The 17277-nt window shown below is 36.2% G+C and overlaps 1 protein-coding gene across 2 annotated transcripts in view; it reads left to right on the forward strand.

Moving 5' to 3' along the window:
- Nucleotides 1–455: 455 nt before the first annotated feature.
- Nucleotides 456–17277, forward strand: part of PHF20L1 (PHD finger protein 20 like 1) — a 54676-nt gene continuing 37854 nt past the window's right edge. Inside the window, exons 1-7 of one of the 2 annotated variants that reach the window (XM_029084600.1) lie at nucleotides 473–555; nucleotides 8020–8191; nucleotides 8361–8445; nucleotides 9559–9647; nucleotides 12124–12186; nucleotides 15892–16099; nucleotides 16726–16854. In XM_029084600.1, coding sequence (XP_028940433.1) covers nucleotides 473–555; nucleotides 8020–8191; nucleotides 8361–8445; nucleotides 9559–9647; nucleotides 12124–12186; nucleotides 15892–16099; nucleotides 16726–16854 — 829 coding nt within the window. Of the gene's footprint in view, nucleotides 556–8019; nucleotides 8192–8360; nucleotides 8446–9558; nucleotides 9648–12123; nucleotides 12187–15891; nucleotides 16100–16725; nucleotides 16855–17277 lie in introns of both variants that reach the window. The other variant, XM_010166568.1, reaches the window with a different exon arrangement.

Raw genomic sequence — 17277 nt, forward strand, 5'->3', positions numbered from 1 at the left:
TATGTTTTTCTTGGTTTTAACCTTTTCCACAGCAAAGGAGAGAACACATGTTGACTCAAGGTAACTCCTTGTGGGTCCCTTCCAACTCACAACATTCTGTGATTCTTAAAACTATGATCCAAAAGGGTGTCAAGGAATTACAGTGTAGTATGGTTTCAGAGATGAGCGCAAGTCTTTTTTTTATTTTATTTTATTTTTTTGACTTAAGGTTGCTGACTGTTTTGGGGGGGGTTTGAGGTAAAGAAATCTAGCTAAAAATACATCAATTTTATTTAGTATCATCTTTGGGCCTTGACTGTACTTCTGAAAACTAAGCAGTTAAGGGAAGGTCAGGATAGAAATTTCAGATCTCTTTCCACCCTCTGGAATATATTTGTTATCAGTGATACATTTTAGACAACATTATGTGTTTTAATATGACTTTTTTTTTTTTTTTTTCTCCTCCATAGGTAGTGAAAAAGAAAATACCAAGATGAGTAAAAAGCCTCCAAATCGTCCTGGAATCACATTTGAGATTGGTGCTCGTTTGGAGGCACTGGACTATTTACAGAAATGGTATGGAAGACACTGTGCAGTGTTTGTTGGGAGTATAGTGATTTTGTGTATCTAATACGTTTTGTTGTCTAATTACAAAACTTAGTGCATCTATTAATTGACTGTTTCACATGCAAACTTTATTACTTTCCACATAATAAGTCTGTTAAAACTGTTAGCTTTTAGGAAAGTATTCTCTCTTCAGAAATCAAACTCAACTTCTACAGGTTTTCATTTGTTTTGCTTTCAGTTGCTTGTGCAGCCGTAGTAAGCAAAGAACATTTCCAGAATAGTGTGGAATGCAGTGTCATGTGTGAGGTGATTGGTGTGTTAATGTGGCAAACTTCTGTGACTAAAGACTTCTCTTGTTTTAGTTTGAAGGCATTCAAGCCAATTCGTTTTGTATTCAGTTATCACACTTCATAGGTTCACAAAACTTTTAAAGAAAGAAAACATCCTTAATTGGAGTTCGTGCAGTAGGTGAGTACGACTGTATTTATCCCAGAGTTGGAGGAATGAAGTGCTTAAAACTGACTCTGCACCACTGAGATCTATTGTGAGTAAGAGTCACGACTATAAAATGGAAATTTGTGAGCACAAGGGCCGTGCTACACAGCATGTGTACTGTGAACTGTTCTTTTGAAATAAATTGTTAATCAAAACTTTATTAATGCAGGTGGGCTGATTTCATGATATGTGCTGTCCATGCTATTTCAGTTTGAAAAATCCGTGGTTTTGTTAAAGTAGATGACACAAGAAGTAAATGCTTCTACCCAGAAGTGTTTTCTTAGCTGCTCTCTGATTAGTTAGGGCTGGGAAGTGTAGAGGCCTGTGCCTGCTTTTCTGTTGCATTCCTGGAGAACTTTGCAGGTGCAAGTAAATATCTAATCCTGCCAACTCCATGCTGTGTGATAGTGAAGTCTGTATTATTTATCAGTTTACTTCATTAGTTATATGCTCTGTATAAAAAGTTGAGTTAAACTTTTTATCTGTAGGGCTTTGATTTTAATTATAGCAAAAGTGTTTGTTTTAATAAACGATCTCTAAAGGAAAATATAAACATAGTTTACAGAAGAGTTCTTATTTATCACTGTAGAGTTGATTTTCAACATACTGATTCTGTAACTGAATGCCAGGAACATGAAACTATCTGAATAATGCTATAGAAATAATTTTAATAGAACTTTTTTGTAGTGTCTCCTGTGACTAGTGATAATTGGTTAATGTGACTAGATAACCAAAGCTAATATGTAAAAAGAGCTTCACCTTATTGTATTATAAAAAAAAAAAAATAGAAATCCCTGAATATCCAGTGTATGATTTGTATCAGATCTGCCCAGCCTGTGCACGGGGAAGGGTTGCATGTCAGTTCTGGAGTACTTGTCAAGGTTTGGCCTTGTCAGGCATGGGCCCTGTCACAAGCTCTGCAGCTGAGTTGCTTGGTATTTTCAGGCAGAACACAGTTTATCCTGAACTTTCTAGGAACTGATTCATCATCTGGACCACCAGGTAGAACAGGTCAAGTTTATGTGCATGTAAATTTTATGGTGCCATATACAGGAGCAGAAAGTTAATGTTAAAATTTGGCAGTTACAGCAGCACTGAAAACAAGAAACTATTTAAAATGAAATAAATTAATGCACATAACCAAAGAGCTTCTTAGAGAAAGCCTGCTGTCATGTTTTTATTAGGATGACACAGGCTAGAATAATAGTCCAGGTGATTTTTTTTTTTCCTTAGCTTTCTGTTGAATAAGAGAGTGGTGGATGTTTTTAAAATTCTTTCTATATATAAGCTGTATGCATTCCCCTCATCTGCATGCAGAAATACATACTTCAAAGAAAATAAAGTTGCTGAACTTACATGAAATCTCTTTATATTTTTCACAAAACCAAAACTGAAGAACAGTAGTATTGCTTAGATCAGTCTTTCTACAAGTGACAAATTGAGAACACTTACTGAAAAATAGAAACCCTTTTGAAAAGTTTTTAATGAATTTTTTTCCATTTCTTTGAAAGCCTGCTGTCATTGATAAAGATCCAGTGTTTATGACCAGTTAAAATGTTAATCAATAAAGGCTTCTAGAGGATGGAAAAAACCACAGTAAAGTATATTTTTGCTTTCTGAGGCACTTCTACGGGTCTTAAATTTTCATCTGTGTAGTAGTTGCTGAAATTAATGAGTCTGGTGTTCTGTTTGAATTCCATAAACTTTGGAGACTGTGTTGTGTACCTTGATTAGTTATAGCTTAAAAACACCCTAGTTCTAAATGAGGACGTTTTGGCAGACAATGTTTGGGTAACTGGTACCATTTGGCATGTACAGTTACAAAGTAGAAGGAAACATGTTTAAACTGATTGGCAAAGACAGACCGTCAATAAGCGTGTTTATTTTTGCTTTATTGTGGAGGGAACTGCAATTGCTTTTTCATGAAGTGTGACAGTGTACTGTTGCAGGGAGGTCATCTTACATAGTGAATTTTTACCACTTGTTAAATTTAAATTCAGTAAAGCAAACTACAAAATGCAGCTCTAATCAAAATCAGTCTGATCATCTGTCAGCAGATAGTGAATGAGATGGGATTGGCTGATAATAGAAAGTTATTAAATATATACAGGATGATCAAAGGCCTGGAATGTAGGACTTGTGAAGAGAGGGTGAGGAAATTGGACTTTTCAGCTTGCAGAAGGCTTCAGGAGATCCACTAGCAGCCTTCCAGTACCTATAGGGATGTCCTCCAGAAGACTTAGCCAAGCTCTCCACAGTCATGCATGGCTGAAGGACAAGAGACAACAGGCACAAGTTGAAACAAGGGAGACTCAGGCTAGCTACGGGGAGAATCTCTTTCCCCATGGTACAGTCAAGCAGTGGATCAGCTTACCTAAAGACCTGCATAAACCTCCAGCATTGGAGGTTTTCAAGACTGGGCGGGATAAAGCTCTGGAAAAACTGGTCTCATCTTATAGCTGGCCCTGCTTTGAGGCTTTCTGAGGTCCCTTCCAGCTTTTATTATCTTCTGCTTTCATACAAAAACTGATAGGTGTTGATGTATCATCTGATACATCCAAAACTGGTGCATGTAACTGCACACACACCCCTCTGCCTCTCACTGACAGAATGAAGCAGCAGTAGAACTGCAGATATCTGACTGTGCCTGCCCATGTGTAAGACTGGTTCTTAGGCTGGTAGCTCCCACAAAGGAGGACATGGCCTCTGCAAAGCTGATGTATTTAAAGATGCATCTCTTCCTTTTTTTCTGTTTTCTTGTGTCTTGTGCTCGTTCCTGGTTGTCCTGTAAGTGCCAGAAACTGCTTTCTAAAAACCAAATCTGTTATTTTTCTGGGACTGTAATCTTTATTAATCTGCTTGATCTAACCTTTAAGTTAGGTAATGAAGGAAGTACAGGTACATGTCCCTTGTTGCAGTTGTGGAATGGAAACGGCTCACTAAAATAGGTTAGTTATCAGAACAGCAGCACTTTGACTTGGTATGTTTGATTATCTGGATGGAATTTTTTTTCCCTTCAATATGAAGGAAGCTTTTTCCTTGTAAGACTTTGAGAAATCTTACTTTGTACAGTTCTTGCTCTGGATTTCAATTGATTGAGTACCTGGCAGCCAGATATTTGAAAGGACTGTGAAGACTCTGCTGTATATTGATATAATACAATATATATAATAAAAGGCTGGGGGTTAGAATTAGGTATTTGCAGGTTTTGTAGATACCAGGAGACTATAATTTTGTAAGCCATATTAACTTTTGAAACTTACCAAAAATGTTGCATAATTCTTATGGGTTGGAGTCACTGGAGCCTCAGAATAGAGAGCATGCAATATATAAACTGGGTAGATACCATCAGCTAACAACAGTGTTCCTGTTCTCTCTTTACAAGGACAAAACCCCCTGAAATTTGGATGCAACTTTATTTGGGATTATTAAATGCTATTTCCAGCAAGCTTTTAAACAAACACACCCAAAACTTGTAGGTTGTTGTTTCTTCCCACAAAAAGAACACTTTCATTATTGGTCTGTTTTTTTTCCATGAAAAGTAAAGGCTTTTTCCTTAGTTTTTCTAGAGTGTATTTTTCTGGATTGTGCTGAACAAATGTTGGCAGAGCTGTTTGTGTACCAAATTCATTCTGATCCTTTGGCGTGGAGTACTTGCTGGGGGTGAACGGGGAGAATTAACCTGAGTGGAAGGTCGTTTGGGCCTCAGACATTGTTGCACTTGTAAAGAGTGATGTTTGTGTTCCCCTTTGCAGTACTTCATAATGCCTACATGTAGCTTTGTGATGGAAGGAACTTCTACATAAAATTTCTCATGTTTTAGATGTAATGCATATTACATATTAGTCTTCTTTCTACAGAGTAAATATAAACATTACTCTTAGCCATAGTAAAAGCTTTCCTGTGTGCATCGCTACTAGAATTCTTTAAAAAGGCAGATTAAAAGAATTTATGTTGCCATTTTATCTTTTATTAGCAGAAAATGCATACTTGCCTTTGAAATATTTGTATAATTTTGCAATTTATGAAACTGATTATTTTCAATAGAAGTACAAAAACTATAACACCAGAAAAATGTTCCTCTGCAGCATAAAATTTGCAATAGTAAATTCTGCAATATGTATACTCTGTTCTTTTCCACTGTGGGATCAGTATTGTGAAATATTGCTGTTTATACATATTTGTGGCACATTGTGTGGCTAAATTTAGTGCATATTGAGGGTAATAGCTTGTTGCTAAACCCATACAAAGTTCTTTTTGGCTTACCTAATAACCAATTGTATATAGTTTGGGTGGTTCAGAGATTTGCTAAATCTCCCATCACTGGGGACTGGAGTTGGGTACAGATTTTGACTCCATTGATCTTGCAACCACTGTCTTAACATACATCAAAGAAACAGAAGTTACTGGAGTGAAACCATTATGTGATGATGTGATTAATACAAAATTTAACTGTGCAAAACCAGTATCATGGACTTTGATTCAGAGCTGGTAATGACATTTTAGAAAGACTTTGATAGCAGAAATTCTTTTTATCAAAGAGAAATTAACCAATAAATACCTGGTGCTGCATTCCTCTCTGTTGAGTGATCCCTAATGAGACTTAATATTTTTCATATTTTTTTTATTAACTGATGCTGGCTTTGCACTTTTTTTTAATATATATTAATGTCTTGATTCTTGGTTTGCTGGACTTTCATTAAAACTATCTTAATTTTTATATATTCGTCTCTAAACTATGCTCTGTATTTTACTTCCCCTTCTTTCTCAGTTTTTCTCTTTCCAGGACAACGTACTGTGTTTTGCCAGTTTATCCCTTCTGTTCTCTTCCTCACACAGCCTTTGGAATGGTGACTTTGCTGATGATGACCAGTGAAAGCTACCAGCCATAGCAGCAATAAAAATGTAGCAAGGGATCTGCTGAAGGATAGTGCCACAATGGGCACAAAAGTATTTGCACTGTAGATGTGTAGGAAAAGGATAATTTTGTTTCTGGCTGGTGGTCCCTGAATTTTGTAAAATAACCGTCATCACTGCCTGGCGGGCATGTGGTAAATCTGAAATTTCCAGCTGTAATCAGAAAGAGCACCATTGTTCTTGACTTCCATTTCACAAGTACAGCTTCAGTGCTTGTGCACAAGCTCTCGTTTTTGATTGCTACAAGGTGCGCTTCCTGTCCTCTTGCCTTTCTGGTTTTTTTTCCTTCCTTCACTCTCTTAAGTGCTTTGTGTCATTCTTTACTTCTGTTCAGAAGTCCTTTAGGTAACATCGTGACTCCTACATTTGCTGTAGTAACGGTAACTTTTTCCTCTGCTTTGCTACTCTTCCTGCTTATTCTGACACTTGGTGTCTAGTTACAAAAAGTCTGAAGTGGGAACACTTGGGAGGATTAAAAACTAGTAAGAAATTTTATAACAAAATTCCTAAACGTAGCATCATGTGAACTTAAGAAAAAAAGCACCATCAGAGGCAGAGCTTAGGAAAATCATCTCTTGGGTGACTTATTTTCATCAAGCCTTGTTCAAAGTTAAACCAGAGTGCTAATGATGGGCTTCAGATTTTGACCTTCAAGTTTTACTTTCTGTTTTGATACAATATATTATTTGCTTCACTGTTTTTGTTTGATTGTTATCAGTCTGCTTGAGAAAGGAAAGGGGGTTGATGTTATTACTCTCTTACTTAATGAGAGTTTGCAATTTGAGGCTAAGACTTTATTTTTTTTTATTTTTTTATTTTTTTTATTTTTTTTTTTTAAGTTCAGTGTTTATCTAAATGCTTAAAGAATGGCTATGGAAATATTTTGCATTTCTGAAATGTATGGATAAGAAAAATGCAACAAGATATTGGAATGTGTGTGTGTTCTGATGTGATGGTGAAATGTGTAGTTGTTGTAGTAACCTAGAAAATCAGAGAGAGTTTTTCTTATTCAGCAACTCCTGAGATATTTAGATGTTGGGAAAGCCATGTGCATGACTGCAGCTGAAGAAGTAGGACTGGAAAAATGAAGGAACAAACTGAGATTGACACCTTTTGTTTTAATGCCCTGTTCTAGTCACCAGGAGATAAGGAAAGCCTGTACTTCCTGAGAACTTACATTTTAATCAGAATATAGTGTTAAAGATTCCTTTATCAGTACTGTCAGTGTTTTGGAAGGAGAGTGTTCAAAATGGAAAATATTGGCAGGTTTTCTGTATATGTCAGTTGTGTTTCTAGCTGATGGAATTTGCCACAGGACAGGAGATTGGTTCTTCATTTTCCAGATGCATAAGACATTATCTGTTTGCAGCTCAGTCCTGATTAGTTCTACTGAGCACATACTATGTTTGCTGAGAGTAAAATCCACGTGTTAATTAAGACTGACATTTATTTTAGTGCATGTGAAGTTAGAGAGATGACTGCTAAAAAATAGTTACTATTAATTAAATTTAATGGCAATGAAATCATGGAAACTGATCTATAAATTAGTAAGGAACTTAGATTAAGTAAGTTTTGTTGACTTCTGGGTTTGATTAATTGCTTGGATTTGTCTGGAATCAGTGGTATAGTTTAATGAAACATTTCATATGATAAAAATAATGCATGTACTCCTAAAACTATTTTATATCCTTTCTATCCCCAAGTAAATGCAAACTCTTACAAGGTTTTGCTTTAGACATACACAAGTAGTAAAACTGATAAACACAAGCTTCTAATGCCAATTTCAAGCAGTCTTGGTCTGGGAGTTTAAGGTTTATATTTGTGAATAATCGTTTTAGGATGAAGCTGATGACTTATCACTAGTATGTACAGGTAGCTCTTAAACTAAATGTTATCCTACTCTCAATTTAGTAACTTATTCTTTTTCAGACTTGGAGATTTCTCAGTAGAAGGTGTTAATATAACTTTCTGAGTAGTCATGTAAGCACTGTTGTATGCAAAAAACCCCAAAAAACGTTTTAAAAAGCTTTGAGATTTATCAGTTTACGTTTATCATTCAAGGTATCCATCTCGTATTGAGAAGATCGACTATGAAGAGGGGAAGATGTTGGTCCATTTTGAACGTTGGAGTCATCGCTACGATGAGTGGATTTACTGGGACAGCAATAGGTTACGACCCTTGGAACGACCAGCATTAAGGAAAGAAGGGCTGAAAGATGATGAAGAATTTGTTGTAAGTGGCACATCTATATTTGTCTTTGACTCTTTTTCTTTGTAAACTGTCCTACTTGTTTTCCTACATTAAATCTCTCTAGCACATTATGTTTAATTATTTTTAGGAAAATGATTAAAAAAAAATCTAAATGATTAAAATACTAATGACTTAAATTTGTATAAAATAGGATTTTAAACCTGGAGAAGAAGTCCTAGCTCGTTGGACAGACTGTCGATATTACCCTGCAAAGATTGAAGCAATTAATAAAGAGGGTATGTATTCATGTATAGTCTTGGTAAGGACTGCTTGCATATGCTATGATGTAGTTGTAGTTTGCTTCAAAAATTGACGTATATAAAGTTTTCCTCATTGCCTAAATATTAAATGAAAGTGTTTCTGTTCTGTCCATTTTAGTAAGAGGTTTGTCTTTTATCTGTGTGGAATTAAACAGTGGGTGGTGAGAAGTATAAACTGTCCACAGTGTTACAAATATTTTATACTATTGTTGCTTTGGCCTAACGATATATTTAAATTTTTGCAATTGTTTTAGGAGTGGTAGGTCTCTCTAAATTCTATTTATTGCAGAAAAAAGGTGGAATGGGGAAATAAAGGAACACTTCAGATGGGTCACCTCTCCTATGGAGAAAATCTGAGAAAGTTAGGGTGATTCAGCCTGGAGAAGAGATGGCTCTGGGGAGACATTACTGCAGCCTTTCAATACTTCAGAAAGGAGACCTATAAGGGGACAGACTTCTTAGTAGGGCCTGTAGAGGTGGGACAAAGGGTAATGGTTTTAAACTAAAACAGGGGAGATTTAAACTAGATATAAGGAAGAAATTTTTTGCAGTGAGGGTGGTGAAACTGGCACAGATGGTAGAAGCTCCATCCCTGGAAACATTCAAGGTCAGGCTGGACAGGGCTCTGAGCAACCTGATCTAGTTGAAGATGGCCCTGCTCGCTGCAGGAGTTTGGACTAGATGACCTTGAAAGGTCCCTTCCAACCCAAATCTTTCTATGATTTCTAATGAACATAAGTAGAAGTTTTTACTGTAGTTTAAAGCAAATGAGCATTTCATTGTGAATTGAATTGTTTCCCTATTGTGGCAACTTAAATATTACATAATTCTTTCCATGAGTTACAAGTAAAAGTGGCACAGTAGCTTAAACATGCTTGAATTTGTCTAAGTGGACAAAGACCAACAATATAAAAGCAGAGTTTTGCTGAGGTTGTAATTTATTTTTTCTTAAAATTCTTGATCCTGACTCTAGGTAACACCTGGTTACTTTGTTCATACAGCCTACAAACCATTTTGCTAAAGTTTTCATAGTAACAAGTTGTGTTTATTTCTTAACTACTCATAATGATTATATCAATCCTCTTCTAGGAACATTCACAGTACAGTTCTATGATGGTGTTATTCGATGTCTTAAGAGGATGCATATCAAATCTATGCCAGAGGATGCAAAAGGGCAGGTAAGAATACTTCAGGTATCTTTTGTTAGGTTTTATATAGGTTTTTTTAATATCTTGAGATAGTAAAAATGTCATTAGCACAAGTAGGTTTAGATTACAGTCTTTATTCTAGGTCCTGCACTGCCTTGCTTCACCAGTTTTGTGGATGATGCCCCAGAGTGTGCTGCTCAAGTAGCCTTGCCTCTATCTGAAATGTCTAGCTGCTGTACACTCCATTGCCGACTAATCTGTTCCCAGAGTTTTGTCTTGCAGAGTTTACAAAACGAGGGACATCCAGAGACTTTTTCTTCTCATGTCCTTTCAGGAAAAATCTTTAGCTTGTCAGTAGTCTGTGCTGCTCATTTTTTTTGTTTGTATTTATTTTTTTTTTTCTTCCCCACCCCAGCTCTTTTGTTTGCTACTGTGGTAGCTTTTTGCCCACATGTTCTTATTAACATGACTGTTCTGTGGGGCTTTTCTCCCCTATATCAGAACTTTTGAGGATTCAGACAGATTAATATTTCTTTATCTATGATAATGTCCAGTTGCTGTTAAAGGAGAGATGCTGAGTAGAAGTTGAGGGAGGCTGTGACATAGAGGAGATAATTTAGGCACTAGACATATCTTGACTTGCAAAAGAAAAACAACATTGAAAACTGTTACATGCTTTCAGTGAAAATGCCATTGCATTTATCTTGCATGGTATTAACTATTCTCGTAGTTAATGAGAAATTACTCCATTTAAACTATTGGAGACAAGAAATGTGAAAAAAACCTGCTCTTATTTGCCTCCAGTTTTCTTCAGAATACTCCTTCTAACTTGGCAAACAGAATTCAGATGGTTCATAATTACTGTTGTAACCATCCATATAGTGATGAGGGCAGATGGATAAGCGAAATGGCTTGAAAACATTTCTGTATCCTGGCCTCCAGGTTACAGGTAGCTGTCTATTAGGGTTGGTCATCTATGCAAAGATGCACTATTTAAACTATGCTTCCTTAAGGAAATTAAACTGCAATCCATAGTCATGCTAACATTGGCTTCTTGCTGCAGTCTTACAGTAACTCTGTTGAACCAGTGCATAATACTTCAAACAATACTTTCAGTATGACCGTAAGTTAGGAAGCTAGAATATTTCATTTTGCTTCATAAAAAGGAAAACTTGGGTAGTGTGGTTGTGAGTGAAGTGAAATAGCCCTTCTGTGACAATGTAAAGAAGTCCTTTACTCTGTCCTGTGCTTTTTCTAGGGAGCTATGTTGTGTTTAATCTTGAGTTACTACTCTCAGACCACAGGCATTTTCAGCTTTAAAAAAAGAAAAGAAAAGTAAATCCATTTCTTGGCAATCATTTTGATGTTCAGACATGCTTGGTGGCAGTCCAGCTCATCTACTATTTCTAATTTCCCTCAGTAGTTGAGAGTTATGGTGTCAGTCTCATGCATCTCAGGGGCTGAATGTAGGTGGCTTCAATGAAGTCGTGAGAAAAAAATTCTAAATCTATCTCGGAAAGTTTAAATTTGGTCCTCTAATTCTACGTTGTCTTGCAGCAACAACACCAATTATGCTTTCTATAATGCTAAATGATACTGGTCTTAGGATTTAATTTTGCAATATTAGAGATAGGCATGACATACTTTCAAAGACAAAGATACTTTTTTTTTTTCCCTGCAACATCTGCTATATCATTATGCTATGGTAAAAATGTTTGTTTTTCAAAATCTTTTTGTGGTATTTAAGAATAAAAAATGTGGTCTAAAATTTGGTTTGAAAATCAGTTATCTGAAACCGAGCTTTGTCCAAGCCAAATGAATGTTTATTGCATTGTTTATTTTACGAGTACATTTACTAAAAATTATGAAAATCTTAAAAAAAAAAAATGCCAAGAATATAACCTGATTTGAAAAACAGCTGAATTGACAGATCCAAAACTTCATGCTTAATTTAAACCTATGTCTTGTTTTTTGTCTGTTTCCAAAGAAAAACAATACATCTCAAGACATGAGTGTAAGCTTAAGATGCTTCAGGTTCTAGAGCATTAGCAAATTTAACAAAAGTAAGATGTGTTTGGAAGGCGTGTGCTCAGCATGCAGAATTTGAATTACATAGAAAGAGAGAGCGAGATAGACTAGTTAATTCTTTGATGTGAGCTTAGTGTGTCTTAAAGGAAAGAGATTGTAAACACTGTAACACCCAAACTATTTTTGAGTTGCAGCAGAGCTGTGTTTTAATAAGACTCTGCTGTGAGGGTGGAAAGGCAAAATTTTTAAAGAGTGGAAAACACTTGTGTGGTTCAATGCAATGAGACTGTAGGTTAGGTCGCTCTGCAGATCAGCGCAAATTAATTGAAATCACACAGAAATATGGCTAATGTAGTAGAGAGAGAAAATGAAAAAAAGATGGGGATATTGAGACTGCCCTTGTGAGCGCACATATGAAGTATCTGGATAACTTACTTTTTCTGTTTCATGTTTTTTGTTTTATCTTCGATATAATCAGGCGCGCGAGAGGGAGCAGATAGCGCCGGAGCTGAGATTAGTGACGGAAATCGAACCAAAAGAAGTGAGTTTTGAGGAGGGTTTTGAAGGAGAGGGAGGGGACTTGGCACACAGGAAGAGGAAGCTGAGGAAAAAGCATGGATTTGCGATTGGGACAGAGGGGGAAAAAAGGTGTGACAGGAGACAATGTGAGCCAAGGTGTAGGTGGGGTAGACCGTTAAGAATTGAAAGGTGAGGGTAAGGAATCCAGGCTTGATGTGGAATCAGCCAGTCGATAGAGTGATGATGTTTTATGTATGTGTATGAATGAATGTGTGGGAACTGGGAGTTGTAATGTATCAGGAGAGGAAAACCAGATGAAACTTTAGTTCTGTAGAGAAGCAAAAAGGTGGTGATTGTAGGTAGGTGAAGGGAGAATGATGTGTGTGTGAGTTCTGCTACTGGCACAAGGGTTGGATTTTAGAAATGATTCTGGTTTTGCCTTCCCACTGGTGCAGGCTTAAGGTTACACAAAGGAATATTTTTAATACAAGTGTTTTAGCCAATTGATGTGTAAGGCTGTTGGGTAATTTCTACTAACGTATTTCTTGATCGTGCAATTTCCTGTGCTTTGATTTAGTGTCTAATTAGCATAATGACAGTTTTCCTCAGTAGTGATAAAGTAATGTTTTGTCTTCTAACTACAGTGTCCCATTACTTCTCTCCTGTCAGTTTTCTCAGCTTACTTGAAATATGAATTTTAGTAAGAATAAAAAGAGAAGGAAGTAGACTTTTTTTTTTTTTAAAGTTAATATGTGTAAATGAGAAACTTTCACTGGGATGGGATACGGTGGGAATTGGGAAATCAGACTGGATGGTGCAGAGGAACTGGTGCGGAGTTACAGAACCACAGCCAATAGAGGGACAGTGTCAGGAAATGAGGGAGAAGTAGGGAAAACTCCTCTTAGGAGGATTTTGCTTTTACTTTATTAATTTGTAATGTGTTTGTATTTAGACCCTTGGCTTTGTGTATACTGAATGCTCTGGGAAAAAGTCCTGCTATTAAAGATTTGCAACTAGTTTCTGTGATATCTATGATATTTAGTGTCCTGCTATTATGGTTGAAAGAGCAGATGTCTTAGAGCAACCTGAGACAGATTTCAGAATTCATTGTGCTTGAGACTCCCACTGTTATTCTCCCATTTTTTGTTATTTTTTTCTAAAAATTCTGAAAAAGGCACAAATGCCATCTTTTTGAAGGAGGAGCTCCTGTGCTCTTCAGAAGAAATATAGTCACTTTAGCATTTAGATGCTATGTAGTTGTCACATGTCAGGAGCTGTGCAGCTGAACAGTTACTCAGCAGGAGTTCAAGGTTAAAAAGCAGGAATTACCTGTGTCACTTTAGTGCCTATATGTTTACTCTGGAGCCAAAATAAAAATGGACCCGCAGAGTTTCTGGCAAATTCAAAATCACAAATTGTTGAGGTTGGAAGGGACCTCTTGAGACAATCTTGTCCCCCCCTCCAAGATTCTCTTCCCTGAATTTAAATTTACATGTTAATCTAGGAAAAAAATATAACTATCACCATAATTAATGTCTCTCTACTCTGGCTTCTGAATGTTTAATCTTTGTTTGCTTCATTGTTGTATGTGTCCTGCTACCCTTCATAAGCTCCATGTCTTAAGAAATGTATCCAAACAATGAAATAAAATGCAAACAAAAACAACCTCCTTCATGTTGCACTGGAAGAGCTACAATTAGAACAGGATACTTAGTTCAGTGTGGTCCATGAAGCTCAGTATCTTGCAAAGCTTCTGATTTCAGGGCGCTTAGCTTGACTGAAAATTAAAATGCAGTTTAGAAGCTGTTTTGGTGCAGGCTGCGCTTCCTTTGCTTCCCAGTTTTATCATAAGATCCAAGCTCCAGCCATGTTACTGATCCTCTTCATCCCTTGGCCAGGGTACAGTGTAAGACTTCTACTCTCAGGTCTCCTAACTCCTCACCAGCACAAATAGCTTAATCCTTTTTTTGTCCTGCTGGATGGGCAAGGCTCTGGATGGACTGGAGCTAATGTGTGTGCTCGTTTTGGCTGGCCAAAAAAGAGGTATGTGTGTTTTTGATTGACTATGCAGCTGGCAGTTAGACACGCTCTGTGGCTGGCATGTCACCAAATGGCCTTGGTAGTTGCCTGTTGTGTAAGCATTGCCAAAGCTCTTCCAAACTTTGCTGCTGCTCGCTAGGCTGAGCGTATGCATCTTGCAGTGACAGTTTGGACATGGAACACTTTATCTCAGAGGAATCAAAACTATTGGTGTTTCTAAGTACATAGCTTGATGCAGTGTAGAAACATACCGTATGTAAAGCAGTGATTTAAAAGTATTGAGCTATGGAAAAGGAAAAGCATAATACAAGGAAAAGTAATGCTTTATATTTTGTGTTATACTTTTAGCATACATCAAAGAAGGCACAGAAACCTCAGCAGAACAGAAATTTGAAATACTTGTAAGATGTAATGAGTGGGGAAAAATTTGCACTGAAACAAGATTTATAAAATTAAGATACTTTAGTTGCCTCATGGTAACATAAGAACAAGGAAACAGTCCGGAATTAAATATTGTCTGTTTACAATTGGGGAAAAAAAGAAAGTTTTACTATATGTAAAGCACTCATGTAAAACTAGACAGAAGATAGTCTTTATCATACCTGTTTTATATGTGGTAGTACAAATCTGCAAATACTCTTGTAGCCAAATGGCCATGTAGTACATTAATTACTGTTTAAAACACTCAGATGCTTAATTCTCACTGGTGGAGGATGAACATTGCTATTGGCTTTTTATATCGCATGTGACTTCTCCATGGAAAAATTCAGTACCTTGATGTTATAGAAAATTCAAAAAATGCTTTCATTAAAAGGACCAATTTAAAACTTTTGCAGTAAGATTGATCCCTGACACTCAGGAGACAGAAGGCAGGAGTGTGATCACTCCAAACTAGTGGAAAGAGCTTGGTTCAGCCTTGGAAGTATTTAGTTCTCACAGTTGATTTACAGGGTGGGTAGACTTCGTCTGCATACCAAAATGTAGATGAATTTAGGCTGTGTGTTCTGTTGCTCACTCCTTGGATGTTTCTGTATGGTCAAATAAGCCATTATCCAAAATGGCACTTTTATTACCTTAAATATGGATTGTGAAATTCAGTCATATTATAGAGCACTTTATTGAAATTATTGAATGAAACTTGTAATATGTAATACAAATAGTGCTCTCTGTAGTTACTCTAGAAACACAGGTATAATTAGAAAAGACTTGTCCTTGCTTTATCAATTTAATTCAGGAAGAACTCTGCCCAATCATGCAGCTGGCTGGACTGTTCTTTGAGTTGATTGCAGTTTTGAGTAATAGTTAAATTTGAGCAACACAGGAATTGGTGTATTTCACAGCCAGAAGGGTAAGAAAAATGTCAGTGTTCTGGGTTTGGGAGCTCCTGGGTTTCTAAAGCTAGGACACAAAATAGGTAGCAGGGAATGTTTGCAGCTGGAATTCTATATGCAGTGGTTTTTTGAAGGTTTTTCTTTTTTTTTTTAATTATTTTTTTATCCATGTGGCATACTGATAATACTTCAAGCTTGTTTAGGTAACTTGGGAAACTTCTTTGAGTAGTAGCCGTAAATATAAATTCAACTGCTCTTTAACGTTTCTAGATGAAGTTTTACTGGGTTTGTAAGTATTTTCTGTTTGAGTCTCAGGCACTTTTTAATACTTACTTACTATTTTTTCCTTTTTGGAGGACTGGATAGCTTTGGTCAAAGCTGCTGCTGCAGCAGCAGCCAAGAACAAAACAGGAAGTAAACCTAGAACCAGCGCAAACAGCAATAAAGATAAAGAGGACAGAAAATGGCTAAAAGTTCCTTCAAAAAAGGAAGAAACCTCAACCTCTACAATCATGCAGGAAGTCCAAAAAAAGGAAGAAGAGCCTACGTCTAGTGACACGTTTGGTAAAAACACATTCTCTAAAAGACAAAATAGGTTTTCCTGTAATGCTGAAGTAGAATTCCTGTTGTTAATTTTGTAGTTACGGAATAACTAGTGTTTCCAGAGGAAGATAACTCATTTGCTATTATGATAAATTTATGACACATTACATTAATCAATTCATAAACAATTTTTATCAGATAAATCTAGTTCGGTCAACGTTTACTTCTTGTGCAAAACTTGTAACTAGCTCTAGCAAGAGCAGAACAGAGGTTTTCTTTTTAATGACTTGTTTGAACGCTTTGATTCATGTTATCTGTGAGATAATCCCTGATCCTATTCTAAGGAAAAAAATCCAATATGGATGATATATCCGTATTAAGGAATGTTTGAAGCTGTTTCGTGGTTAAGAAGCAATTGTTCATTTTAATAGTCTTTAATACGTCATTTCTTGTGATATTGAGTAAAAATTACAAATTTTGAGGTAACCTGCATGTAATGCTTCAACGTGTGGTACTAAGTCTTCACAATATGTCATTTTAATTTTAAAGTTTCTTTACTGCAGTATTCTAATAGCAATTCTGAAATACTTAAATATTTTGAGTGTTTATGAAACGTGAGTCTATTAGATTTCTTTTTTGTTTAAAAGTAGGATTTCCTGTAGTGGATGTTCCAAAGATGGCCTTTGTGCAGGCAGAGAGCACGTTGTCACACAAGAGGAAAAGTAATCTAGGAAACTCATTTCAGGCAAAGAGAGCTCGTCTTAACAAGATCACTGGTAAAATACTTTTTTGTTATTGTTGTTGATTTTTTTTCCTTTTTAATGTAGTGAGATTATACATGCTTACATATAAGGTACTAAAGTAAACGGATAAAAATACATTGATGAGGCAAATATTCACTCCAGTCTTTTAAATTATTTGGAATTTTAAAGGGATCTATAATTGGTAATAAAATCTACCTTGTTCATAAACTCAGAGAATGGTCTCAGACTTGATCTGAAATCTGAAATCTTTTTTTTTTTTTAGTGTCTAAGGTATTGATGGAAAACAAATATACAGCTATAGAATGCATCTCATACAACAGGAAATGGAATAATAATTGGTCTTATCTTTAAAAGTTGAAAAATCTGGTTTATTCCAAAATTTAGTATAAACTTACTTAACTGTGGAAATATTATTTCAATTTGTGTCCCTTCTCC

This window comes from Antrostomus carolinensis, unplaced genomic scaffold, assembly GCF_000700745.2.
Source record: "Antrostomus carolinensis isolate BGI_N321 unplaced genomic scaffold, ASM70074v2 scaffold8300, whole genome shotgun sequence".
Lineage (NCBI taxonomy): Eukaryota > Metazoa > Chordata > Aves > Caprimulgiformes > Caprimulgidae > Antrostomus > Antrostomus carolinensis.